The sequence below is a fragment of the Mauremys mutica genome, chromosome 3 (genome assembly GCF_020497125.1).
Source record: "Mauremys mutica isolate MM-2020 ecotype Southern chromosome 3, ASM2049712v1, whole genome shotgun sequence".
In the NCBI taxonomy this organism is placed as follows: Eukaryota; Metazoa; Chordata; order Testudines; family Geoemydidae; genus Mauremys; species Mauremys mutica.
In genome coordinates, this window is record NC_059074.1 from 151,304,925 (window position 1) to 151,331,427 (window position 26,503).

Below are 26,503 nucleotides of genomic sequence, written 5' to 3' on the forward strand. Positions count from 1 at the left end.
TGGAGTCCTGTCTATCCCCAGAGCGGATTTAGTGTGAGCATCAGCACTGCAAGCTCCCCTCACAACTAATATGCCTTAGTCCTGACCAAGAAGGACCCACTCTGACAAACCAATTTTTTTTAAAAAAAATCCAGTAATGGGGGTTTGGCCAAAAACAATTGGAAAATTCTGAAAACATGAACATTTTCCATTTTTTTTGTGGGGGAGGGAGAGCAGTTGTTTGAAACAACCCCACGTGGAATGAAACATTTTGCGTAGTTCTAGTTACAATTTTGTTTGAAGTGTCTCCGATTGTTGCCCTGCTAAAGTAGCAGTTCTTGAACAGTAGTCCTATGCAGAGCCACCTCTGTCCCTGTGGGGGAGTGTGCAGCAGTCTTTAAGCAGTGATTCTGCCTGATGATTTTTTTACCCAAGCCCCCTCCAGGACTCTCAAGGTTTCCAAAGCGGTTTTTTTTATCTACCAAAACTAAAAGACTGCCCCCTCCCAAAGTCCTTTGCTGCACCCTGTGCTCCTGGTTAGCTAACCTGAATTGTCCCCTGCTGTTTCAACTGCTTCAGTATTCTTTGGCACTTCCTGTCCTAAACTGTTGTGCAATATTGTATTCTGCTCTTTCCATCTCCTCCATCATCGGTGTCTGCTGTGTGGGGTAAAAACTGTTGCATTCTGTCCCAGAGGGGGTTTGTGTCAGCTGCGGATGAATTGAGCAGCTGTGCATGTCAGTTTGAGTGGGATTTTCCCAAAGGGCTTATCCTTGGCCTAACTCCTCTCCAATTCGAGTCAGTGTTAAAACTCCCACCGATTTTGATTGGAGCAGACTTAAGTGAATCCTGATTGCTTTGAAAGTCCCAGCCTAACTCTGTCAAACCTTTTGGGAAGCTTTGGGATGCAAGACGCTATATAGCCATGGGAGGTGGTGGTGATGTATTAAGCCTTGACTAACCAGTCCATCTAGATGGCTCACTTTTTTTTTAATTTAGCTTCTTAGCATGACCGATCAGTTTGTTCTCTTCCTGTTACACTGATGGTGATAACCACAAATAACCTGTGCTGGATGGTGCAGATTGTCATTTAATGGCTTCTCTTCCTGTCTTCTTTGCAGATCATGATCAGTAGATAGCATCTCACACCATGACCATGGCTCCCCGGAAAAGGAATCGTCATGCTTTGGGGTTTCTTTGCTGCTTCGGGGGAAGCGACCTCCCTGAAATCAACCTCAAGGATAATAACCCCCTCCAGTTCCTGGAGTTCTCTGTCCCAATCCCACCAGCGGAGGAGCTCAATGCTAGGTTCTCCGAACTTGTGGTGAGTTTCTGCCATTGACCTTATGTTTTACAGCAGGGGTCCCCAACCCCCGGTCCGCGGCCCGGTACCGGTCCGCGGCCTCTTAGAAACCGGGCCGCGAACCGACCCAGTGGAGCTTCCGCAGGCATGCCTGCGGGAGGTCCAGCTGAGCCGCGGGACGAGCGCTCCCTCCACAGTCGTGCCTGCGGGAGGTCCGCTGCTCCCGGGGCTCAGCTGGAGCTTCCGCAGGCATGCCTGCGGAAGCTCCACTGGAGCCGGTGGACCTCCTGCAGGCGTGCCTGTGGAAGCTCCAGCTGAGCCCCGGGAGCAGCGGACCTCCCGCAGGCACGACTGCGGAGGGAGCGCTGGTCCCGCGGCTCAGCTGGACCTCCCGCAGGCATGCCTGCGGAGGGTCCGGCAAACGAAACCGGTCCCTGGACCTAAAAAGGTTGGGGACCCCTGTTTTACAGGGTGTGGGAGAGTTTTTTTCCTGTGGGGTAATGCAAGTTCTTTGGGGCAGGGACTCTTTTTGTTCTGTGTTTTGTGTGGCACCTAGCACAATGGGGTCCTGGCCCATGACTGGGGCTCTAAAGTGCTGTAATGATGCAAACCATACATGATGATGAAGGAAACATAACTTGTTGGGAGCTGGAAAAAACCTCCAGTGAGTTGTGTAGACCACTTTCCTACGTTGTGGTAGGGTTTAGTTAATCACTCTTGAATAGAAGGCTGTGTAACTGCTGCCTTGAATAGTTCTTTGCTAAGATTCCAAGGGAGAAGATGGACGATTACTTGGACACCAATATTATTTCAGGTATGAATGGGATTAAATCACTACCAACAGTGATTCTTTCTTACAGGGTTAGGCAGATAGTCCTACCAATATGCCTTGGGAGAAATTGCTTCCCAACCCTAAATCAGGCTATCGTGGCATCAGTACTTTGATCCCTGATCATTGCTCCAGAGATCAATTTCCTATGGCTGCCCTTGGGATAAAATGCACTGTTACAGGAGATTTGGGGGTTTGACCCATGTATGGAATGGAGATAGTAGTTGTCAGTGATTTCCTGCTGGTGACAGATGAGAAACAAGTAACCATGGCAATTTTGTTGCATCTGTCATCTGCCTTTGATACCTTGGGCCATGAGGTGGTGTTGACACAGCTGTAGGTTTTAGCAGGAATGGAAGCAGTTTTTCAGTTGAAAACAAGGGGCAGTATTGAGCAATTTCTCAGTTGCTCCAAGGTTCCTCTAATGTAGTGTGCTGGAGGATTCCGTTCTTCATGGCCACTCCTTTCCCCTCCCCCCTTCCTGTTCAGCATGTATGTGAGGCCACTGGGGGGAGATGGAGACAATATGTATTATGGCAGTGGTCCCCAACCTTTTCTGGGTGGTGGGCACTGGACGATGAGCCACCGAGGACTGTGGCCGGTGGACAAGCATCCACTGAAATGCCGCCAAGAAGCGGCAACTTCAAGAGGCAATGCCGCCGAAAATCAGCGGCATTTTGGTGGTGACGCCATTTTTCGGCGTCATTTCGGCGGATGCTTGTCCAGCTGGTATGCAGGTGCACATAGATGCCCTGGCGGGCACTGTGTTGGGGACCACTGTATTATGGTGTCTACAGAAGGAAAAGGACACCCAGCGGGACCCATGTGATGCAGTTGACCAGCGTATCCAGTGTCTGGGCAAGACTGTGATTTAGATAAGGGTGAGATGTGTGTGACTACAGATAACACGTAGGTTATGCTGGTGGGTGGGGAAAGTCAGTAGTATTGGCAAAGAAGATACTGGCTCCCTCAATTGGAGTTACATGCCTGATTGTCAAATAGTTGGCAAAAAGGCTCTTCAGCTGCTTCAGGATGACCAAACAGCTGCAGTGGCCAAGATGTTTTTGCATCATATATGGTTAGTCAGAAGGTTGCAACCTTTTCCTTTGGATGTGGATATCACCACACTGACCCAGGCCTGTCTCAGCTTGAGACTGGGTTACTATAATGTGCTTTATATGAGGTTACCCTTTAGTCTATTGGAAACTGCAGATAACACTGAATATGGCAGCCTGCTTGCTGGCTGATGTTTCTTATGGGGAGCACATTACACTAATGCCCTGTGATCTACATCAGCTGCCGTTTATTTCTGTGTGCAATTTATTGTTAATTTTTCACCTACAAATCTTTAAATGGCTGGTCCTGGCTAGCTCAGCCTGTCTTTCTATCAATGTCATATTATGATGGCTGAAGTCAACCAAAGCACAGAGCTATTTTCCCCATGGGAGGTCCCTGAAGTGTTTGCTATCCACCTTGGTTTGCCAGAACCTGGATCTGCTGACCTTCAAGTCCCACTGCAGGGTCTATGATGCTCTGCCAGGTTTTTCCTGGTGGGGAGGAAGCATTTCTGGGAGGAGACTGTGTGTATATATGATATAGATATAATGATGGGCGATCACTTGTTACCGAGTATGATCATCTTCCATGGGAGTTATGGGTCCCCAGGTAGCTAATAAGGCCAATCTTTGAACCAAAAGTTCTGTTACAATGAGGGCAGATGTTTTCAGGCTCAGCAGGAGACTGTTGACCATGACTGGAAGCCAGTCTCTCCTTCCTCCTGTGCCTCTTGTCCTCTTCAGCTTGTCGGCAAGCAAGTTCAATGTGCAGGGGACCATCACATAGGACTTCACTCCATTTTAAGCGATCCTGGGCAAGTGTCTCCCAAGCATCAGGGTCAATGTTACACTTTTTTTAGGTTGTCCTGCAGCAAGTCCTTATAACGCTTCCATTGTCCACCCATGTCACGGTACCCTTCTTTCAGTTGAGCGAACAGGACCTGTTTTGGGAGGCAATGGCTGGCATCTGGACAACGTGACCAGTCCAGCAAAATTGCTGACGGATGATCATTGCCTTGATACTGGTGGTCTTTCCCTCTTCCAGAACACTAATATTGGGGTGCCTGTCTTTCCATTTGATCTTCAGAATCTTACGAAGGCCGCACTGATGGTGCCTCTCAAGGACTTTCAAGTGGTGTCTATAGGTTGTATGGGTCCGAAACTTGGACAACAGTGTTGGGAGAATAACAGCTTGATAAACAAGAAGCTTGGTGTCTGTTCAAATGTCGTGATCGAAAACCCTGTTCCGTAAATGGTGGTGGTGGGGGGGAAGCTATGCTGGCACATCTCAGGCGATGCTGAATTTCTGCATCAATATCTGCCTTGGATGAAAGATGACATCCAAGGTAAAGGAAATGGTCAACGTTCTACAGTGCCACTCCATTGATTTTGATAGATAGGGCATGTAATACCTCATTTGGAGAGGGCTGATAGAGCACTTCAGTCTTCTTGATATTAAGAGTGAAATCAAAACATGCGTAAGCATTGGCAAACACATTCAAGATAGTTTGAAGATCTTTCTCAGAGAGGACAAAGATTGTGTTGTCATCAGCATACTGAAGATCCTCAATAGATATTGTGGAAATCTTACCCTTGGCTTTCAGCCTGCTAAGCTTGACCAGCTTTCCATCCATTCTGTAAACGATTTTAACGCCATCTGTAAACTTCCCAGCAATTAGGTAAAAAATGACAGCAATAAAAAACTGCAAATGTGGTTGAAGCGATGATACAGCCCTGTTTGACTCCTGTTTGTACTTTGAAAGGTTCACTCTGGGAGCTAGTGCTGCTCAGAACAGTCGCTTTCATGTTATGAAGCAATTTTAGGACATTGATGTATTTATCAGGACATCCGATCTTAGAAAGTACAGTCCAGAGGGCACGGTGATTCACTGAATCAAAGGCTTTAGTTAGATCAATAAAAGCCTTGTACAGTGGTCAGTTTTGCTCCCGATACTTTTCTTGCAGCTGTTGTGCTGTGAAGATCATATCTGCAGTTCCACAACATGGTTGAAAATCACTCTGACTCCGGTAAAATTTCTTCTGACAAGTGCAGAAGACGGGTTGCAAGCATCCATGCCAGAACTTTGTCGGCAATGGCTAGGAGGGAGATACCGTGATGATTTCCACAATCCACTTTGTCACCCTCTTCAAGAAAGCGAATAATCAGGGCATTCCTCGTTTCACTGGATATCTCCTATCCAGATTTTAAGGATAAGAAGGTAAAGCGGTCGAATTAGCTCTGGGCCACCATCTTTAAAGATTTCAGCGGGGATCCCATCTAGACTTGCTGCTTTGTTGTTCATCTGCTTGGTGGCATTGTGTACCTCATAAAAATTCGGAGGGTCTCAGAGCTCATTCCTAAATGGTCAGTGAGGGATTTGCTCAAGGACTTCCTCTGCAACTACAGAATTATGGTTAAGGAGATCTTCAAAATGTTCTTTCCAGTGAGAATTGATGGCTTCGTTGTCCTTCAGAAGTTTGGTTTCATCCTTAGAGCGAAGAGGATTCATACCATGACAAATTGGCCCATAAACACCCTTAATTCCCCCCCCACACACACACTGTGTGTGTGTGTGTGTGTGTAATGGCTGAAGACTCACCACCGTGGCGCCTCCTGCTGGTTGCACCAGGAATTAGCTCTGTCCAGCTGTGGAGCACCCTCTGCAGGTGGTGTCTCACCCATTGTCTGCTCTGCTGTGCTGTCTGGGACCCGCGTTGCTCCCTTGCTTGCTTAGTCCTCTTCTGGACGCAGCCCTCTGGCTGTACCCTACTCGAATCTGTCCCCTTCTGTGGGGGTGTCAGTACTCCTCAATCTGCACCTGCCCTCGTGGCCAACTGCAGCCCCAAAGTCTAGCCCTTTGTCTCAGGGCAAGCCATAGTCTGTATCGGGCCATGTTCCTCCATGGCCAGGTGCAGTGTAAGAAGGGGCGGGGGGGACCCAGGCCCACCCACTGCTTTGGGTCCTGGACCAGAGACCCTCTGGCAGCAGCCATGTCCTCCCCTCTACTGCTCGCACTCCCTGGGCCACTTCCCTCTGGCCCTTGCACCTTCTCTGCCCTTTCAGGGGCCTTACCCTAGCAGGTATCAGGCTGGAGCTTTCCCCCTGCTCCCCTAAGCCTGCTCAGCACTGCTCAATCTAAGGTGCTATCCCTGGGAGCCAGTCCTCCTCCCTTGCTGGTGAGGGAGAGACTCCTGTCTCTTCTGCTCTGCAGCCTTTATATAGGGCTAAGCCTGGCCCTGATTGGCTGCCTTTCTGCCCTTCCCTGATTGGCTGGGTTCTGCGCAGCCTCTCCAAGGGCTGCTATTAACCCCTTCTCTGCCAAAGCAGGGCAACTGCCCCACTACAGTGTGTGTGTGTGTGTGTGTGTTGTACCATTTGTACATATGCCCAGAGCCTGAAATGGGCATGTATTTCTTTTTAAAAAAGAAACCATTGAAATCTAAAGAAATGAAATCCATTTCTGTGTATTTCTTAATACTATTAGAACCGTAATTTTTGGGGGACTTAGTTGTGGGAGAAAAGTGCTCTCTTTCAGAAGGATAAGGAAGTGTTGCTTAATTTTGGAAGGTGCTCAGATACTACAGTGAGGGAAGTTGTATGAGTTCCTAAGTAGGTAGGTAGAGAGGACAATAGCAAAGGATTTCTGAATGTGGTTGCCTGTGATAGAAACTAGGCTGGTAGATTGCAGGATTTGCCCGGGAGACCTGGTTCACCCACAGTTGCAGGCTAATGCATGTTCTCTGAAACACTAAAATAGAACAGACCACATTTGTATTGACGGCTGAGATGAGATTTTAATTGGATTAGAAAGGTTCAGTCTGTAAATGTGCCAGTGTAAATCAGCGACCTGGAAGTGCTTGGGAAGGCTCTGTGTTGTATACCAGCCACCCCACTGTTTATCCTTTATGGTCTTTGAGACAAAAAACAGATATGACCGTGGAGCCTTTTGACCCAAATCCCTGAGTGAAATGGTGGCACTGACAGTCTGAGATCTCTAGTGAGACAAACATTGCATTGCGCTCCCTGGAGCATGCCCAGAGGGTATGGCTTGGCCTGTGCCATCTGTTCTGTAAAAGGGTATAATGAAAAATATTCCTGCACTTGATTGCATTTATCTCTCATTTAAAAGCCCAAGCCTGTTCTCCCCTTGTGCAGCTAAAATCTGGGACCTTGTCCCACATTTTAGATGACAACATGGAAAAACCAACCTTAGTTCACAGGATATTTTTCAGCATGGCTTTTTTCCAGCCCAGTAAATATTCAGTATTCTGGACATTCCACCTGACTCTGAGGGAAGTATCTCCTGTGAAGGATCCCCTCAGGTGCCCATGTAATGGGATATTGTAAGTCAGATGAGTGTCTGCTGTTCTCATGATTTTCACTTCATCTCCAAACAGCTAGCTTTTTGGAAGCCCAGTCTTTCAAATTGGGAGACAGAGTTTGGCATGTGTTGGGATACTTTTTCTAGCAGTTGGATGGTATGTTTGGGGTCCCATCTCCCCAATCAGGTTCTCAGTGAAAGCAAGGAGGCTTTTCAATCCCCTCATGGGGGCAAATTAAAGACCTAGCTGATCTCAGTGGGCGCTGCCTCTGCCTATGGCATGTATGGTTTCCTAGTGGGAATGTTAACTCACCAAGCCATCTGCCCACAGAGATAGGCACAAGTTCTGAAGCAGTTGTTGTTGTTGTTGTAACATGTCCATGTCCAGTGCACCAGTCTGTGACACAAAGCAAACACCCACTTTGGTCCTTGTGCTTCTGGGGCCTCCCTAGTTCAGCTAAGCTTTGCATCTCAAGGGCCAGTCCTAATTCTTTCTGTGGCCCTACTGGCCTCATGAGAGAAAGGAACATCTGGGGCCAGATTCTCTCCTCCACCTCTCCTGGTGGTAGAACAAGAGTAGGGGAGGCCCTGCATACTGGCGCACCTCTGGGGTGGTTTTGTGCCCCATAAATGATAACGCTGGCGCTGGCCTACAGTTCTAGATTGCTTTTGCTCACTCTCCTCCACCTTCTCTTGTGCTTGCTCTTTCTCTCTTCCTCCCCATCCCCCGCTGGCATTGTGCATGCTGCCTTGTAACGAAGTGCTGCTGGTGATCTCCCCAGTGTGTGCCTGCTGGCAAACGTGGCCATGCTATGAGCATATATTTTCCTTTGCACAGATTTATTGACTGAAGAAGAACTACAGAAAATCTGGAAGATTTGTTTTAAAATCTAGTGCAAATCAAGGGGAAATCACTTAAACCTCCCCCCCCCCATCCTCAATTTCTTGTTGAACTTCATAGGTATTGCGAGGCTGTGATACATCCTCAGCTTGGACACTGAATTTAGATGGAATTCAGGTTCACTTTCTGTTTCTCTTGCATGCAATACTGTTGTATGATGGGTTTCCAGTAGGAACGGGAATGGTTAAATCCATCTTCTCTCTCTGGCCCCACAAAAAACTAATTTACTTTTTAATTTAATGAAACATTTCTATCCATGTTGCGTTTTTTTGTTTTTTGTTTTGTTTTTTAAATCCATAACTCAACTTTGGGCCTAAACTCCCTGAGTGTGTCCTGTTTAATTAAGTTGGTATTGTGCCAAGGAACAATAGAAACAGCTTTGACCTTCCAGACATTTTCTAAGACAAAGAATTTCCATTCACTCTGTGTCTGAAGATTTTAAGATTTTCCATCATTTTCCTTCTATGTTCCACCCCACATCATCCTTTTGAATACAGAGGACTCCCTCCTAAACTTCTCCCCACTTTTCAGACCCTATTGCTCCCTAATCAGCTGGAGAGGTAGGTCATTGCTTAGTTGAGGGTAGCTTGCTCTCTCCCCTAGGGCCCGGTCTGACTCCTGGCCCTCATTGGCCTAGGTGGTAAGCAAGATAGATATTGAACCTGTGTCTCCATTACTGCTCCAGCAGGGTTCCCTGCCTGAGCAGCAAGAGACTGGGTATCCAGTCTCTCTTCCTCTGCAGCATTCCCAGCTGCAGAAAGACCAGGTGTGTGTGTGGGGGGGGGCAAGTACTGAACTTTTCTCCCCAGGACCCAACATCTGCTGCCCCTGCTGCCCCAGGGAATGAGATTAACTGTGACTGGCAAGCAAGCTCGATTCACCTACACAGTGATGTGCAGCACTACCTGGTAACCTAGGGACTGACCATCCCTTCCATCTATCACCAAAAATCCAGCTCCTCTTTCCTTCTCCTGTTACTTCACATCACATCACCCTTTGTGCTGGTTTCCTTGGCACCTCAAACAACTCCTGGTTTCTGAGTTAGGAGAGAGCTCTACTGTGTTGTGTTGTGCCTCATAGAGGGGCCTAGAAGCTCTTTCTCCCCTACACAGGTGCAAAAAGCCTCTCGGGCTGGACTCTGCCTGAGTACTTCCAGTCTGCCTGAAACCTGCCTCTCTGCCTATGATCACTGCTCTTGCCATCCAGCCTAGAAGTGAGTGGAATGACTATTTCTCTCCCTGCATCACAGGGTCACTGAGATGCTCCTGTTAAGAGCCTCTATCCTAGGGTATCAAACAGCCTGAATTAACACTTTCCTGGTCCATTTCCACCTGCAGTGGCCTCTTGACTCACTCAGTTCTCATCTGGGTTGGATAAACTGGATTCTAAACATGGAATGTCCTAGGATGTCACTGAAGTGTAAGCCCCTGTTAGTCAGTTTGTCCCATGGTGACTGCCATAGCAGGTGGCCCAATCTCCCAGGTGTGGTGGTACTGCTGTTTCTGAAGCCATCCTCCCAACTGTAGGCGCACAGTGTGTGTGGTGTTTACTGGCTTTCTGGTGGAGATTGCTGGCTCTCTCAGCCCTTCAGGTTGATGCTGTGTTTGTGCAACCCACACAAGTAGGTACTTTGATGGGACTATGCATGGTGAAGTTGAGGGAATCTAGTCCTTTCAGAATTAAGGAATATGTGCAAGGGTGAGACCTAGGTTATTTGGGGGTAGTGAGCCTCTCCCTACCTTTATTTGGTTAGACAAGATAGGAAGGGGCTCAAATGGGCACTTAGCGAGAAACCACGCTTTGAAATCCTCCATCTGTTTCTACTCCATTACAAGAATGAACAATGGGGAGGGGAGGGGAGTAGATAACCTCCATGCCCCATATCCAGTCTTTTAGGTTTTCATTTCTAGGTCACCTATTTAGATGCAGCCCAAGGTTGGCAGTGACTAAATATTGTAACATTTGGATGGCTGTGTCATGGAGGATGTGAAATGAGTTGGTTGGTCTCGGTTCCCAGTAGGCACATCACAGAAACCGGCATCACAGTTGGCATTCTTGTTGGCAGTCTTGTCAGAGAGACAAAGGAATGAATGGGCCATGAAGCCTGAATTCCCACTAATGTTCATCCTCCAGGACAGACACATTGCAGGAGATTAGTATGGGAAGCATGTACTACTCTTGTCCCTACTGTACCTGTTCTGCGTAGGACCTCTATCTCCTGGGCAGTTAATTCAGCATCATTTACCTTATGGGCAAACATTTGTGACAATTCTAATATTCACTGGACTGGTTCACCTGTCCCTAACTGCCACCTTTTGTGTTTGTTATACAGTTTCTTAACTCTGATAACTGTGTATTACGTTGGCTACCATCATGTAGTCTCTCTGAGTACAGTGTTTTATATCTAGCCTTCACCTGCTTAGTATGTGTTCTTTCCACATTTGCTATTTCGTCTCACAAGAGAAAAATGTGCCTGATTTACAGTGCAGCATATCTGTCAACATTGCATTCTGTCACAATGCAGCATTGTGTCCTACTGCCAAAAGTGATTTTTCTCTCCTTAAAGGAAATTCAGGTTTGTTTTTTTTGTTTTTTTTTTTTGGTTTTTTTTAAAATCCTATAGGATGAAGGACAAATCCAGCAATATCAGAACCTGGGGCTGACCGGGGAACTCGGTCAGCAGGTAACCCTAACCTGTAGCGAATACAGGAAAGTTACTGAGTGGAGATTATAAGGAGAATTGGAGAGAAAGGGAAAAGCTGATAATCTTTCCTTCAGGGTATGTCTATGCTTAAAATGCTGTAGTGCTTCAGTATAGATGCTACATATCCCAGTGGGAGGGCTTCTCCCACTGGCATAGATAATCCACCTCCCCGAGAGGTGTTAGCTAGGTCGACGGAAGAATTTCTGCCATCAACCTAGTGCTGTCTACCTGGGGACTTAGGTCAGCTTAACAACACCGCTCGGGGTGTGCATTTTTCACATCCCTGACCGATGTATTTAAACCAACCTAATTTTCTAGTGTAGACCAGGACTTAGTGATGCTGTTGCTGTTTCCCCCCCAAAGCCATGGTGGCTGTTCAGTAGGCTGTGTTAAAGGAGTTTGCTGTGATCAGTCCAGCTCCCAGAGGACAAGGGTCCATGTTTGAAAGAGCAAAACAAGACCCACCACTGCAAATGGTATTAGGTGACACTCTACCTCTGAAAAAATGTGAAAAACTGACTGGGTCCTGGAGACTGAGGGCTCCTATCTGTACTGGTGGTACCCAGGACACAGATGGGGTATGCTGGCTGGGGAAGTGTACAAATACACTGGGCAGAATTTTTCCAATTGAATATTTCCCTTTCAGAAAATGCTGTTTCATTGAAAGTGACACGTTTTGCAGAAATGAGTCGATTTGTGACAAAATTTCTTTTCCAAGGGCGGGAAAGGAACAGTGCTCGGATAAGGTGGAACATTTACATTTTATCATACACAGAAAGTCAAAAGCAGAATGCAATGTTTGTATTTTATTGACACAAAATGTGGCATTTACCCCCAAAATGAAATCTTTTCAGAATTTCATTTCGCCGGAAACTTCAAAATTTTTGATTTAGTTCTGTTTTGGAAAGGATATTCCAAGTTTTTGAAGTGTTTTCTGCAAAACAGAAAATCAGGATCCTACTTGACTCTGGGGAGGTGTTTGTGGGTAGCTTCAGGGTCAGATTCATGCATAAAAAAACTAGGCATGTGCTTAAGGCCCAAATTCCAGGGGCGGGGGAGCCCAATTTGGCCTGGCCACCCCTCGTGTAATGACAGAGGGGCATCCTGAGTGTTGCTGCAATCCCGTGTGCTACTTATTCAAGTTTGGCCTGGCCAATCCTCTGTCATAACTGAGGAGTAGCTGGGTCAAATTTGAGCAAGTGGCATTACAACCTGGTGCCCAGGTTCATATTAGAAGGCAGGGGCCCACAAACATATGTTTGCCTAGAGCCCAGTGATGGGTTAATCCAGCCTTGGATAGCTTAAATTGATCCCGCTCGTACAGCACCACTTTGGTGGCTAAATAGAGGCCTTTCAGTTAGCAGGGCCATTGATCAGTAGAAAATTCACTGAAAATATACTTTTAAAATGCCTCTGTTCCCCCCTTCCCCCTCCCAGACATGTGGCCTTTTCGCTGCCTGAGCCCACTCCCGATATACATTTATATACTGAATCGCTGTTCCTAATTAACCAGGAAAGTGCTCTTGTGCCAAATGCAATCAAGATCTGGAGAGGCCCCTCCGTTTCATTCACATATGAGCAGCTCTGGTTCCAGTAGAGCAGGAGACTTGCTGGCTTTGGACCAACAGAGACTTTACCCATTCCTAATTATTGCCTCCTTTCCCTGAGGCTGTTAAATGGGAACATTTCAGTGGAGGCTGTAAGAAAAATCCCAATAAAGAGATTAACTTGTATTTCTCAGATATCAGGTGGGGCCAGGAAGAGGACATGGGTCTTAGTCATTATCTGAGGTGATCCTCTGAAGGCCGAGGTGATCAGCAGGGCCCTGCAGTAGTGGAGTACCCTCCTAGCTGAGGGGAGCCAGACCACAAAGGGTTAGACTGTAGCTGCCAGATTATAGCTTTCTACACTGCTGTCAGATGTGATTCATTTCCATTGAAATCACTGGCCTATGTGATGGGCTGTTGATTCAGATTTTTGAAGCTGTTAAGAGAGCAATACTTTGAAGGCAAAGGCTCTTCTTGCTTGTGCCGTGTGGCTCACTCCCTTCAGACACTTCCTCTCTTTCCTGTCTTATGGAGAAGAAAAAGTGAAAAGCCAGACATGGTGAGAGACTGCAATGGGAGTGCCATAGAGTGACTGGCCCCTTTCACAGAGGGTGAGGTCCAGTGCACCTGTGACTGATTCCCTGTTGCCCAAATGGGTTTAAGGGAAGGCACCTGGTCCTTATAAAAAGGAAGCTGTGGCAGAGACTGCAGAAGAGCTGCAGCAAGCAGGGGGCTGCCAGGAGAATTTGACACACCAGGAGGAGGAGATTCCAGGCAGGTAGTGCTGGGAGAGATCAACTAAAAGCAGGGGATTGGGTTGAATTTTATTGTGGGTCTTTGAGTTTTGTTTGAAATTTCGATATTAATTAGCCCAGATCCTGGGTTGCACAGAGAGAAGCCTGTGTGTGAAATCTGAGGGAAACTGAAGCAGGGTGCAGCAAAGGCACACCTGACCATGAGTGGGGGCTTGAGAGGTGGACTGCCCAGTTGCAGTCCGTTAAAAGCCTTGGCCACTGATGTGCAGTAATCCTTGATGAACCTATCCGACAGACTTACTCTTTTTTGAGGTTCTGGTCTTGCAGGGCCAGACTTTCAAAAGCATGTGCATCTGCTTAACTCATGCACAAAGCCTGATTCTCATGGGCAAGTCCTGATTTGAGTGCACGTTTCTATAAGTAAGCACAAATCAGGGTCTATGCTTGTGTTTCCAGGTCCTGGGTGTGGGGAAGCCAGCGGCCACAACATTACCCATGTGTTTGTGAAATTCCTGTTCACAGTTAGTGCAAAGAGAAACCACATGAATGGCTCACCTCACAGCATGTGTTGCTAGAATGCTACCTTATCACAGAACTTGTAGCCAGATATCAGCTAGTGTAAATCAATATTATTTTACTGAAATCAACAGAGCTATGCTAACTTCCACCAGCTGAGCATCTGGCCCATGTGATGTTTTGCTTGTTCCATGGTGGCTGGCTGCTACTGAATGCCCCAGGTAGAGAGTATTTGCTATATTGCTTAAAGTTCTGGGTAGCATGCATACACTATGCTCATGAAATGTTTGGAAATGTTTCAGGTGGGATGCACCTACTGTGCCTAGAGACTGTCCCAGATAGGACCCACTCACCGTGGCAAACACGTTTGAGGTGTAGGATGCCCCTACTGTGCTGAGGGAAAGCGCTTCATCCATCCTAGCAATCCATTGTTTTCAATGGAATATTACTGAATTTCAGCAGCACGGGAGCAGGTGTGTTCACCAGCAAAAAGAGGGTAGAGAACAGAGCAACTGGTAGAAATGCAAGCTTTGCTATGAGTTCCCATCGGTATGACTTTCTCAGAACAGAGAGTGACGTACAAAGAAGCTGATTTGACATCTGTCCACTATTGAATGCTTGTAGGTTGTGTAGAAGATAGGATCTCTCCGCTGTTGTTAGCGTTGGTGCATTTGCTAAGAAATCATCCTTCCACAATGTCTTTTTAATACATTATCAACTGAGTCAAAAACGCTTGCATGATCTGACATAGCTGAAAGTGCACTTATGGTAAGAGCTGCGTTAGTTAGAGCGAGAAGTTCATATAAAGCTACACTGTGGCCTATTTCTTACTGCAGTGATGTTGATACAGTAAAAATTGTGCATCCCATTAGGACTCTAATTTGTGGCAAAGAAATGTTAAAATAAGACACTGAGAGTGCAGGATGGACATACTGGCTGGCACTGTCAGCCTATCGTGCTTTCTTTCCCTCTTGCCTGGGTCTTTCAGCACCAGTTTGAGTACAAATCAAACTATCTCCTTGGGTTTTTTGGTTTTTTTTCCTGAAGTTATGCTATATATGAACTTCTATTACCATGCGGTTCCACTCCTTATAGTCTTGCTGACTTCAGATACCCGTCTCAGCCCACTCCAATGGGAACAGAGCAGCACTGGCAATACAACAGTATATTCTTTTGTCTGCTCTCTGATCTAGCTACCCTGTGTATGGATGTAGCAGTTTATGCTGTTCCTAAAAGTCTTTCTCTAGTGTTTTATAGAGTTCAAAATAATGCGAGGCACCTCACAATTTAAATAAGACCTGATCCTCACCTTCAAGAGTTTATAGTCCAATTTCAGATGTGATGCAATGAAAGAAGGTGACAAAAATAGGAAGAGGTTGGAGAAAGGACAGGGTAGCAGGAGGGTAATGGTCTTGGGGACCAGCTCATGCAGGGCATTCCATGTGCAGGGGCATGCATGGAGGTGTTTGGGATACGGGGAGAAATGGACAAGCAGGGAATTGAGGCTGGCTTTGTTGGTGGATTGGAGTGGGTGTGGAGTGACGTAGATAATTAGGGAGGGGAGGGGCAGAGTTTTGTAGGACTTCAGCTTTTTCTTGTGCTCACTTTCAATGTGGTGCTGAAGGGATAGCAGGTGGATGGATCTAAAGGGGTGGCAGTGGTGTGGCCTGAATGATAGGCCAGTAAGATGATCCTTGCAACCGTGGTTTTCATTAACTGGAGCGGGGCGATGTGGGGGTTGCAGTGACATGGGGAATGCTGAACATGTGGATGAGTGTGTTTAGTTGCAGGGATAGAAGGGAAAGGTCTGATCTTAATGCTGTAGAGGAAGAAGGGGCAGGATTTGACTGTGGCCAGGAGGCAAGAGGCAAGGGAGAAGGAGATGGAGACCATCAACTACTGAGGAGATGAGAACCATGTAGAACTTGGATCTAAGAACTCAGATTAGGAAGAGTCCAAGATGGTCCCAGGCAAAGATGTCAGAGAGGGACAAAGAAGCTAAAATGTGGGATTGGATGCCGGTGTAAAGGCCGTTCAGGCAGATTTGAGAGTCATCAGCATACAGGTGGTGGTCAAAGCTGTGGAAGTAAATGACATGTTGTGAATGGAGAAGAGGAATGAATGGAACTTAGTGAGATCCCGATGGAGGAGTGAGACAATGCAGGAGGAGGACCCACCAAATAACAAGTTGAAGTAGAGAGCAGAGAGGTAGGAGAGAATTTATTGAATCTGATTTGTTGAATCCACTCCCAGTTAATTAATCTACTACTCTTGCACTCTTTTCATCTCTGTCTGTCTCCCCATCTTGCTTAACAACGGAGATCAGAAAAGCTTATGGCCTGAGTGATATGCAATACAGTATTTGTGTGTACATGGTAGGTGCTGTAATTCTCTATAATACCTCAATATCTTTGTGTACTATCACATCTGGGGGAGAATGGGCAGTGTGCCATCTTTTTGGGATAAGTGCCTGGTTGGTGCCTTCCTCTGTGACGGGTGGGGAAAAAGATTTTGGTATCAGCAGATGCAGCAAATCAGCAGCCATTCTGCTGCATTCTTCTGGAATCCAACTGGAAAATCCACCTGCGTTCTTGGTGCAGAAAGGGGAGAGAGACCCTTGAGGGGAATTTCCATGTTGCTCATCGCTCCAGGCCCCCTCAACAGCTTCTCTGCCTTAGGGGTGCTATGTCCAGGGGAAGGAAAGAGACTGATGGTTTCCACCTGGGGCTTGGCCACTCCTGTAGACGCCTATTTGCATTTTGTACTGACGGGTCTTTAAAACTTGTGCAGGGCTAGCATTAGGGGGTAGCAACCAGAGCAATTGCCCAGGGTCCCACGTGGCGGGGCTCGGGCTTCGGCTTCAGAAACATTGCAGAAATTCAATATGTGAGCCGGTGAGGGCCCACTCCTTAGTCTTGCTGAGGATCAGGGCAGAAACTAACTCGGTCCCTGACAAGGGAACACCCATCAAGAGCAATGCTGAGAGCCAGGAACTCCTGAGTTCTCTTCCCAGCTCTGGCGCTGGCTCCCTCTGGGGCCTTGTTCAAGTCACTTCACTTATGTGTCTCGGTATCCCCATCTATAAAATGAGGATAACGTTACATCAAGTTCTGCATACGACTGACTGAGCCAAGGCACAAGCAGCTTATAGGCACAGTGAAACACACCTGATCAACTACTGTATTCTGGATCTCAGCAGCAAATCTCCATCACTGTCTCGTATTCATAGATTTTGCTTTGCTCTCATTAGTAACAATTCTGATGAGTGTAAACTCTTGTGCAGACTGTAAACGCTTTGACTCAGGGACTTTCTTTTGTTTTTTGTGTGTACAGAGCCTTACGCAATGGGGCACTGATCCCCATTCTGAGCCTCTAAGTGCAAATGTAATAAGAGCAACTCACATTTCTATAGCACCTTTTCGTCCTTAGGACTCCCCAAACTCTTTGCTGACTATGTACAGAATCACTTACCCAGAACTACAGGGCAGCCACCTCTGGGACAGTGCGTTTACCAATATGCAACAAAGTTATGTAACCATTTATTAAGTGGGGCACTTCAGCTGAAACTGAAGAGGAATTTTGTGTAGGCAGAATGTAAATACCCAATTTGGAATTTGGCCAGGGATGCCCCTGAGTCATGGAAAAGACTATGGGATTTGTAATGGCCAAGAGAGGTCAGGCCTTAGTGTTACATCTCAACATTGACAGCAACAGCTGGATGAATCTGTCAGTATGAAACTGTTGGCTCCCTCATCTACACTGCGATGAGTCTGTATTACAAATGTTCGATACAATAATAATGAAAAGTAATTACATTGAAGAAATGCACAGGATCCACAAGGCCAAATGCCCAACCCTCTCCTGTTCCTTTTCCCAGGTTTTATGAGGTTTCCTGTTAATCTTTAAACGGTTTAAAGAAAAAAAATCTTTGGCTTGTGTTCTATTAGCTCAAATGATGTCAGTGCAGTAGGTGTCATACTAGTTATCAGGGTTTTTGATCAGTGAGATACACAAGGGTGTGAGTGGCTAACTGCGGACAACCATCACACCTTCACCATAGTGTTTACGTAGGTGATTTAAAATGCACTTTTTGTTTTCAGTCAACATGCATCAGGCAATGAATGTATTTACCCTGGGGAATAGTTCCCCAAGGAAGGTGGAGGAAGTGTCATTGTGTGGACCAATTAAAACTACTTTGCACTAATCCTAGGAAATATATTCTTCACTAATTCAGGGAAGAGATTGTAACACATTAAATGTGATTTAACAGGTCTCTATCCTATTAAAGTCTGTGTGGAAAATTCTGTTCTCTATTGCATTGATAAAAATCTAAAGTAAATTGACTGAACTAATTGAGTTAGAGAAGGATTGTGTTCCCATTAGTGCTGGTGTCAATCCAGAATAACTATACTAAATTGAGAGGAATTAGGGCCAGATTCTGATCTGTTACATTGTTGCAAATCTGGTGTAGCTGACTAGAATTGGTGCCAACTTCTGATTTCACTTATGCCTGTGTAAATGTGGAGTAACTCCTTTCATTCCCCTGATGGATTAGAATTCCTTTGGGTTTCTTCCTGTGTGAGAGAGCAAAGTTTGGCCCTATGATCCTGAGTTCCGAGAGTGCACGCTGACGATTTAATTTCACTCTGGAAATCTTATTAGCCCTGTTTCTCCTACCCTTTTACATAATATTGTCTCAGAGAATTAAAGGTCAGCCAAGGCTTTGTCTTGCGTGTGTGTGCCTCAGCAGAGGCGTATGGTAAATAGGATGTACACAAGGGGATAGAGCTGAGGGGGGAAGAGGGCAGTACCCACGCCCCTGGAAACACAGCCTGCCTTTCGCATGGGGCTCAGGCAGCAATGATTCTTTTGCTGTGCCTTTCTCAGCCCACGTTCTGTGAGGCGAGCCAGCTGAGCTGTGTTGGAGCAGGAAGCGATCAAAGAGGTGTGTGCCTTTGTGCTTTGGCACAATCCGAGCTGTGAATTGCTCTAGCACAGGAATCGCCTCTGAACTCATTCGTATTAAACAGAAGAGCAGAGACCTTAGGGGCTGGGGGTAGGGTGGGGAAGCCGGAAAGGTAGCAGTTGAGATGGCTGTTTCCTGATAACCTTTCCCACACCTAGCTTCCCAGGCAGAGTGTCATCTGAAGGGCTCTGGCCTGAAAAACAGACCTGGAGCAGGGAGGGGAGAGGGGGAACGAGGGGAGGAGGAGGAAGGGTGGGGAAGGGTCACTTGTGCTGAAACAGCACATCTTGATGATGGCATTTAATATTAACGGTAACACCCAGCGGCTCCAATTTTGAGAAAGGGCTCTGAAGTGATTGGTGTGGTCCAAATATGGAGGTAAACATGGGCCTTGCCCCAAAGTGCTTACAACCCAAGATTGTGAAAAACATACAAAAGATAGGGGCGAGGGAGACAGTCAGTCTCTCTCTCTGCAGTTGTAAATTAATGTAAATTTTAAGTAGTAAATTAATATTGACTGTCCCAGCTGCCCTTCAGCTGCCTGCCCTGGTTACCAGCTTGCTCCTTCTGTGTGGATTAAAGAGCCACAAAGGCAGGTGTCTAAAGTCTCTGGGGGAGGGGACCCCAGCAGCCTGTTGGAATGGACCTTGTTAATTGCATGTGCTGGGATACTGCTTTGAGAAGCAGGATCTGGGTGGGACCCAGTTTTTCTCTAGGAAATAAACAAGAGATTAACCAATGCTTAATGAGGGAGAAAGGAAGCAGCAGTAGAGTGTGGGGGGTGGGCTACTGAGATTCCTCTTTGGCAGCAAACTGCTTTCTCCTTGGCATGTGAGATCTCTGCTCTAGTCCTGAGCTTTGGGAATGGACAGCTAGTCCAGGTGGCAGGGAAGAAGAAAGTCACCCAGGCCTGGATTCTCCTCTCATGTACACAAATTTCACACAAGTGTAACACTGACTTAAATGAAGTTACTTCTGATTTTCACAGGTTGAAGTGAGAGGATAACCAGCCTCCCTAGCCAGGAGCCTTCCAGAGCAGTATTTGTTGCAAAGACAGGAAAGGAAATGGGAGGCGGGAAGAGGGGGAACCTACAGGCATCTGCATTTCAGAGTTACAGTGAGAGCCACACTCAAGTGTCTTATCTATGTCAACCCACTGATGGTTACAGATTAGATGTGCCCCTTCACACACTTGGTGTGTTGTGTGAACATATATGCCATATGCACACACAACACATGCATGTACATGTAAGACATCACATTGTACATGTGTGCAGGCATGTACCATATGTAGTATGTGGATATTATGTGCATAGGGCTGACACAGATGCTCACGGCAAATACATATGCACATTGTATGCATATTAAAGGTATGGAAGACCAGATTTGCTTTGTTAATGAGTTCACAAACACACATCCCATTGCTTTCAGGCAATCAAACAGAAAATATTGCTTCTTTCCCAGTCTCCTCCCACAAGTGAGTTATTTCATTGTACCTTTAAAGAAGCTGCTATTGATCACGAGGGTTTAAGATGGAGTGGAGGAGTCATTCACATGGGTTAGTGACGCACTAAGACCGCACAGTACTTGCACATGTGGGAGATAGAATGTGCCTCCTGCACATGCGGAAAAGCAGGGATCCACACCAGTGTAGGTGACGGTGGTGTTGCCTGCTGAGTATGAACATCCACTAGGTAATACTTGTCGATTGTTTCCCTGCTGTGGAGCTTGGTGAATGGAATTTCTCTTGCATTATGTTGATCTGACAACACCAGCCAGCTCGTGGAGTTGACTTAATCTCAGTCAGTGAAAACTCAGTCGTCAATTTTCAACACATCCTGCCAGACGCTTTATGTTCCAAGCATGGATTTCTCTAGCACACTGCTTCTGATTTGTCAGTGTGACAAACTAGATTGGACAAAGCACTGGAAAATACACTGTGGAGGAACAGTCCTATACTGTCCCCTGGAGATGGACAAAATGATCGAATAAATCTTCCCTATTTCTGACTTCTATGATTTCGTAGCTCTCTGTGGCAGGATCAGATCTGAAGAGGGATTATTTTATTCATCTCCTCCTGGATGGCTCTGAAGTGGCTTTCAGGATTGCTGACTGTGAGCCCTTGATGGGGCTTCTCTCGCTCTTTCTTTCTCCTCGGCAGGGAGAAGTGCAGAGAGAATGTGAAAGCCATCAGTGTAACCCATTTTTAGTTTGCCAAGATGGGGCTGGCACAAAGAATGGGGGCTGAAAAAATAAAGGTTCCTGGGATTTTCTCATGCCAAAATGTAGCTGTCAGGCAATATAAATCACATGTTAGCAATGTGGTCTTGCTCGGTTCACTTGTTAACACCATAACAGCTATACTGGGTTGGATCCTGTATTGGAAAGGATCACACTATGCTGCTGACAACCCCTCCCTCATCTCTCTGCCGCTTCTCCTCCCTCTCCAATCCCAAAGACACAAGGGCTTTTTATCTGGTTTGGCTTGGGTTGCGTTTCAGCATTGCTTACCCCCACCTCCCCAGCTCAAACCCTCTCTTGGCTCCTCAGGGTTCCAGGGCCAATGGACACTGGATTGGATCCTATGATGTGTTAGAATCCATGTTTGTCTTTTACAAAATGAAATAAACCCAGTGTGTGAGGCAATTTTTTTGGTCAGGACCAAGGCTCTGCCATCCCGTTTGGGAGTGTCAGAGGCTTGGAATTTTTATTGGTCCCTCTAATTATGTGATGAGAAATCTACATGTTAACAGCTCTGGTTTGGTGTGCTGTGGAATTGGGATCCCAGTGCAAAGCATTTGGTACATCCACTGCAGGCCCATCCTACTCTGAGCCCAGGATGGCAGTGGGAGAGAGGTCAGAAGAGGGGGTTACACTGATCTTTGTAACTAAGATAAACTTGGTGCTTGTGAAATGGGAAAGACAGAGAGTGGCAAAGTGTGTGTGTGTGAGAGAGAGAGCCTGTTTTCTGTGTGGGACAGAGATAAGGGGACAATGAGAGAGGAGGGGTAGAGGGTAATGAAAAGGCATGTGTGTGTATGAGAGAGGAAAGGGGTAGGAAGCGTGAATGAGAGGGTGTGCACATTGGGAGAGTTCATTTTAAGTAAAATGTGCACACACAGGCAGAAAGTCACAATGTTAATGTCAACAAACCACTGGCCCCAGATTTGCTTGCAATAAAGGTGGAGGTAATTGTCCAAATGGAAGGACCCTGAAACAAGGGGACCTTACAGAGCACTATGGGCATAGTAACATAATTAAGCAAATTCATCCCTAATTTCTCTTAGTTGCATGTTCTGATTAGAATGCAGCCTATGGAAAAGTGCCAAATGAGGCTGGAGTGAACAGCAAGAGAGAAGCTTTGCAGAATTTAAAAAACAAAGTCCCTATTACTAGTATGGAAATATTGTGAAAGGGAGAGACATTCATCTGCTTCAGAGCACCAGCCACTCTGTAGCCAGGGCCGGTGCAACCATTTAGGCGACCAGGGCGGTCGCCTAGGGCGCTGGCATTTGGGGGGGCGCCATTTTCTTCGGCAGCAACTGCGGTGGCTGGATCTTCGGCCGCCCCGGTTGCCGCTGGCATTAGGCGGAGGGAGCTGGGGCAGGGGAGCGTGGGGAGGGCCGCCTGCAGCAAGTAAGGGGGGGGGCGGCATGCAGGGGAACTCCCCGCCCCAGCTCACCCCTACCCCGCCTCCTCCCCGAGGACTCCGTGGCTGCTTCACTTCTCCCGCCTCCCAGGCTTGCGGCACCTAAGCTGATTGGCGCCGCAAGCCTGGGAGGCGGGAGAAGTGAAGCAGCCACGGCGTGCTCGGGGTGCTCATGCTCGTAGCAGGGGTGAGCTGGGGTGGGGGGGGTGCCTCAGGGCAGGGGGGGAGCTGCTGTGGGGGTGGTGCCTCAGGGCAGAGAGGGGGAGCTGCGGTGGGGGGAGGGCGCCTCAGGACAGGGGCGTGAGGGCGCAAAACATCCTTGCACTGGCCCCGTCTGTAGCTCAGGTAGTTAGGAACAAACATGTGCTGGGGACAGCTTATTCCAAAACTTTCTGCTGCAGGGTTTCTGCGCTTTCCTCTGAAGCTTTTGACATTGATCACTGTTGGCAACAGGATACTGGATCAGATGAACCACTGGTCCGATCCAGTATGGCAATCTCTGTCTTCCTGTTTTGAATTTACCAAAAAAGAGTAAGGATTGAATTCTCAGTTCAGCTATGCCAACCTACACCATCAGAGAATTTGGCTCCATGATGTTTGCTGTGCAAGTTCTCAGAGGTTGAGGGCTGGTTGTCCTTTTGCAAGATGAACACCCAGGTCATCTTAAGCACTGACTAAAATGTAACAAAACCATGCTCATATTGGAAAAGAAACACTGACAATCATTTTTGGTTGTGAGTGGGTTCATAAGTATGTTTGCAGGCTGAAATCAGCTGAGGCAGAAACAAGACCATAAACCTTTGTAAGCTGTCTTACAGAAACTATTGGGCAAAGTACCACCAAGACTTCAGAGAATGATCATGACATTGCAAAGGTGAAATACAGACCTGGAAAGGAGCTGCTTCTAGCAGGAATGCTTTCAAGAGCACCTCTAAACAGGGGAAGCCAGGAGCTGCAGGAAGAGGAGGTTGAAATACATATAACATTACTACCCATTTCTGAAGCAAAATCTGACAAGCTCAAATGAGAAACACAAAATGACCCAACTTACAAGAGCCTGAGCAAGAATTAGATGGATAGCCAGCAAAAATAAGACCAGATATCATCTCACATAAAAGCATACTAGGACTGTAGAGATGAACTTACTGTCTGTGATGGAATTCTGTACAGAGGACATGTCCTATTCTCATGCCACCCAAGGTTGGAAATGCTAAACATACAGTGCTGCAGTGTCCATCTGAGGCCTTATCTACACTACGGGGGAAGATTGATCTGTTATGCAACTTCAGTTACGTGAATAACACAGCTGAAGTCGATGTACTTGGATCTACTTACCGCAGGGTCCACGCTATGCAATGTTGCTGGGAGATGCTCTCCTATTGACTCCCCTTGCACTTCTTGTTCAAGTGGTGTACAGGAGTCGATGGGAGAGCGATCTGAGGTTGATTTAGTGGGTCTTCACTAGACCTGCTAAATTGACTGCCAATGCATTGATCGCCCTGAGTATTGAGAAGTTTAAGTACAGCGCTTGAGATCTTCTGGTCAAGTTTGAGATATATTCTCTTTGATGGCAGAAGAAGATACCTCAATATGACAACTGCAAACAATGCAGAAGTATCACCTTCAGTCCAATTTATTATCATCATTGGTTATTTGTATTGAAGTAGCACTTATTGACACCAGTCAAGGATCGGGACTCTAGTATGTTAGGCACTGTACATATAAGTGGTAAAAAGACAGTCCCTCCCCAAAGAGGTTGCAGAGTAGGTTGTGACAAGACACAACAGGCGGAACTGTTTTGAAATTCTTGGATTCAGAAATCATTGGGTGAAATCTATGGCCTGTGCTTATGCAGGTAGTCAGATTAAATAGTCATAAGGGCCCTTCTGGCCTTAAAATCTATTAAAAAAAAATCAGGACTGGCCTTAGTCCGATATTGGCACAAACTAATTTGAATTCGGTGAGGAAGAGGATCTTGTATTGGACTGTACTAATGTAATAAGACCTTGCAAATCAGTTTGTTCCCCATAGGATTCCAGGTGAGTTAATAGATAATGGCCAAGAATGCAGGAGAGACACATTTTGGTAATTCTCTTCAATGTCAGCCCATGTACACCATGTTAAGTCCTTCCCATGCACATTCAGAAAGGGTTAGTAGAAAAAGCTACATAAGTAGCAAAGAACTTGATTTAAAAGAGAGCCCTGCTGTGCTGAAGGGATTCCACACACAGTATTGTTAGACTGTTCCAACACACCTCTCAGGAGTTTATTAGGATCACTGTTTCAGAGTATATGAAATTCTGCCCACCTAAATCCTGCAGTTCTAATTGAATGAATTATTCTTCCTGTCCTAAAGCACTGATGGGCAGAGTTAGTGGGTCCTACGATGTTCCACACGGAGGTGGCTACATTTTAGAGATGGGTGAAGGGATCCTTAAACACAGTCCTTAATATACAGCCAGATTCTTCAAGATAACCATTGGGTATTTTAATTTTCTCCCACATTATTTTTTCTGTATTAATTTAATGTAACACTTTTTCAGAGAGGTGCTGCCTTTTATTGGTGAGAGATTCCCTTTTGTTCTGCTTGTGCTGGACTTTAAATGATATCATCATAAAACAATGGCGGCCAAGCACCAGATCCAGCTTTCACAATTTGTTGACTGTTCGCCAAATCATGGGGCATAGTATGGTTTTTAATCCCACAAAAAAACTCATGTTCCCTGCCCATTCCTCCTCTTCTCCCCCGCTTGTTTTCCTGGGTTGCAGCCATTTTGAATGCAGGCCATCTTCCCCTTTGGCCCAGAGAACTGGACTGGAAATATTTGAACCTCAAATCCATCTCCAATAGATTTTAATGTTGTATCATCAAAATTCAGTCTGTCTGTAAAAAGGCCAACATAAAAGGAAATTAACTGAACGTATCCCACCCTCAGTAAGTAAAATAAAAAAAAAATAAATGGAAAACTGAGTGCAATGTAAGGAATAGTAACTGGGCTTTTTTATTTAATTTAATTAATTAATTAATTTATTTATTTACATCTCCCTGAGGCTGTCCTGGCAAATGTCTCTTTAATCTGTATTTCACTGGAGCACTTGCAGCTTGAAATGCTTTTGAGAGCCAGGCAGCTGAGCTGTGTTGTGTTGTACAGGAGCCTGTTGGCATGAATCTCTGGAACCAAGCCCTCCATCCAAGACATGGAAGAAGAGTTACTACATTTCTGTAGAGAAATCACCACAACAGATAGAGGGGTTTTTCCCTCCCCCTTTGTTCCAACAGAACCTCTCTTCTTCCCCCACATGCTCCCTGGGCATCCAGGCATGAGGGCTTCCTCACCTAGCTCTGTCCCTGTTCTAGATGACGTTATTCAAGGTCCCTACTACTTCTGCACTCTCCCACCTCCTCCTTTTTGGTTCCTTTTCCCCTCTAGTGGGTGGCCACTGTCACTGCACTCGCACTAGAGCCAGCAGTCTCACTCGGTGACTAGTTCCACTCTGAAAACAGGCCAGTGTGATGTGTTCACAAGCACATCAGATATAACCTTTCAAAATCTCTTCAGAGCCTGAGGTGCTTGTTACCTGAGGTGTCTCCTTCCATGAGAATTCCATATTGGAACAGGCAAATCGTTCATGTGGTCCAGTGTCTTATCTCTGGGTCAGATACTGTGCTTTCCTCTGCAGTCATAGAAGTCCTTCACCCTGCCACTGCAGAAAGGGGGTAGAGAAAGAAAGGATTTGAGAACCTTTAGAGAACACCGTGTGCTTCAACATGAGGGGCTTTTGAGTGGCTGGACAAGGGGAGGAAGGTAAGCAAAGCTGATATATCCATGACTATGCAATTTCACTGGCTTTCCTCCCTCACTGAAGGAGAGCACAGCTGCCACAGGAGTGACTGCACACTGCATTGAAGGTCAATGAGTGGCTTCACTGCTGCTCTGCATCCAGTACGGGAGGTTTTCCTCCTCCACTATGGAGGT

General features: G+C 46.4%; 1 protein-coding gene across 4 annotated transcripts in view; it reads left to right on the top strand.

Moving 5' to 3' along the window:
• The window catches only part of DAAM2 (dishevelled associated activator of morphogenesis 2), a 257,533-nt gene that overhangs the window by 105,491 nt on the left and 125,539 nt on the right, over nucleotides 1-26,503 (top strand). For all 4 annotated transcript variants that reach the window (XM_045009137.1, XM_045009135.1, XM_045009138.1 and 1 more), the window contains exon 2: nucleotides 1,101-1,303. In XM_045009137.1, coding sequence (XP_044865072.1) covers nucleotides 1,130-1,303 — 174 coding nt within the window. In that variant the 5' untranslated portion in view covers nucleotides 1,101-1,129. The remainder of the gene's footprint in view (nucleotides 1-1,100; nucleotides 1,304-26,503) is intronic.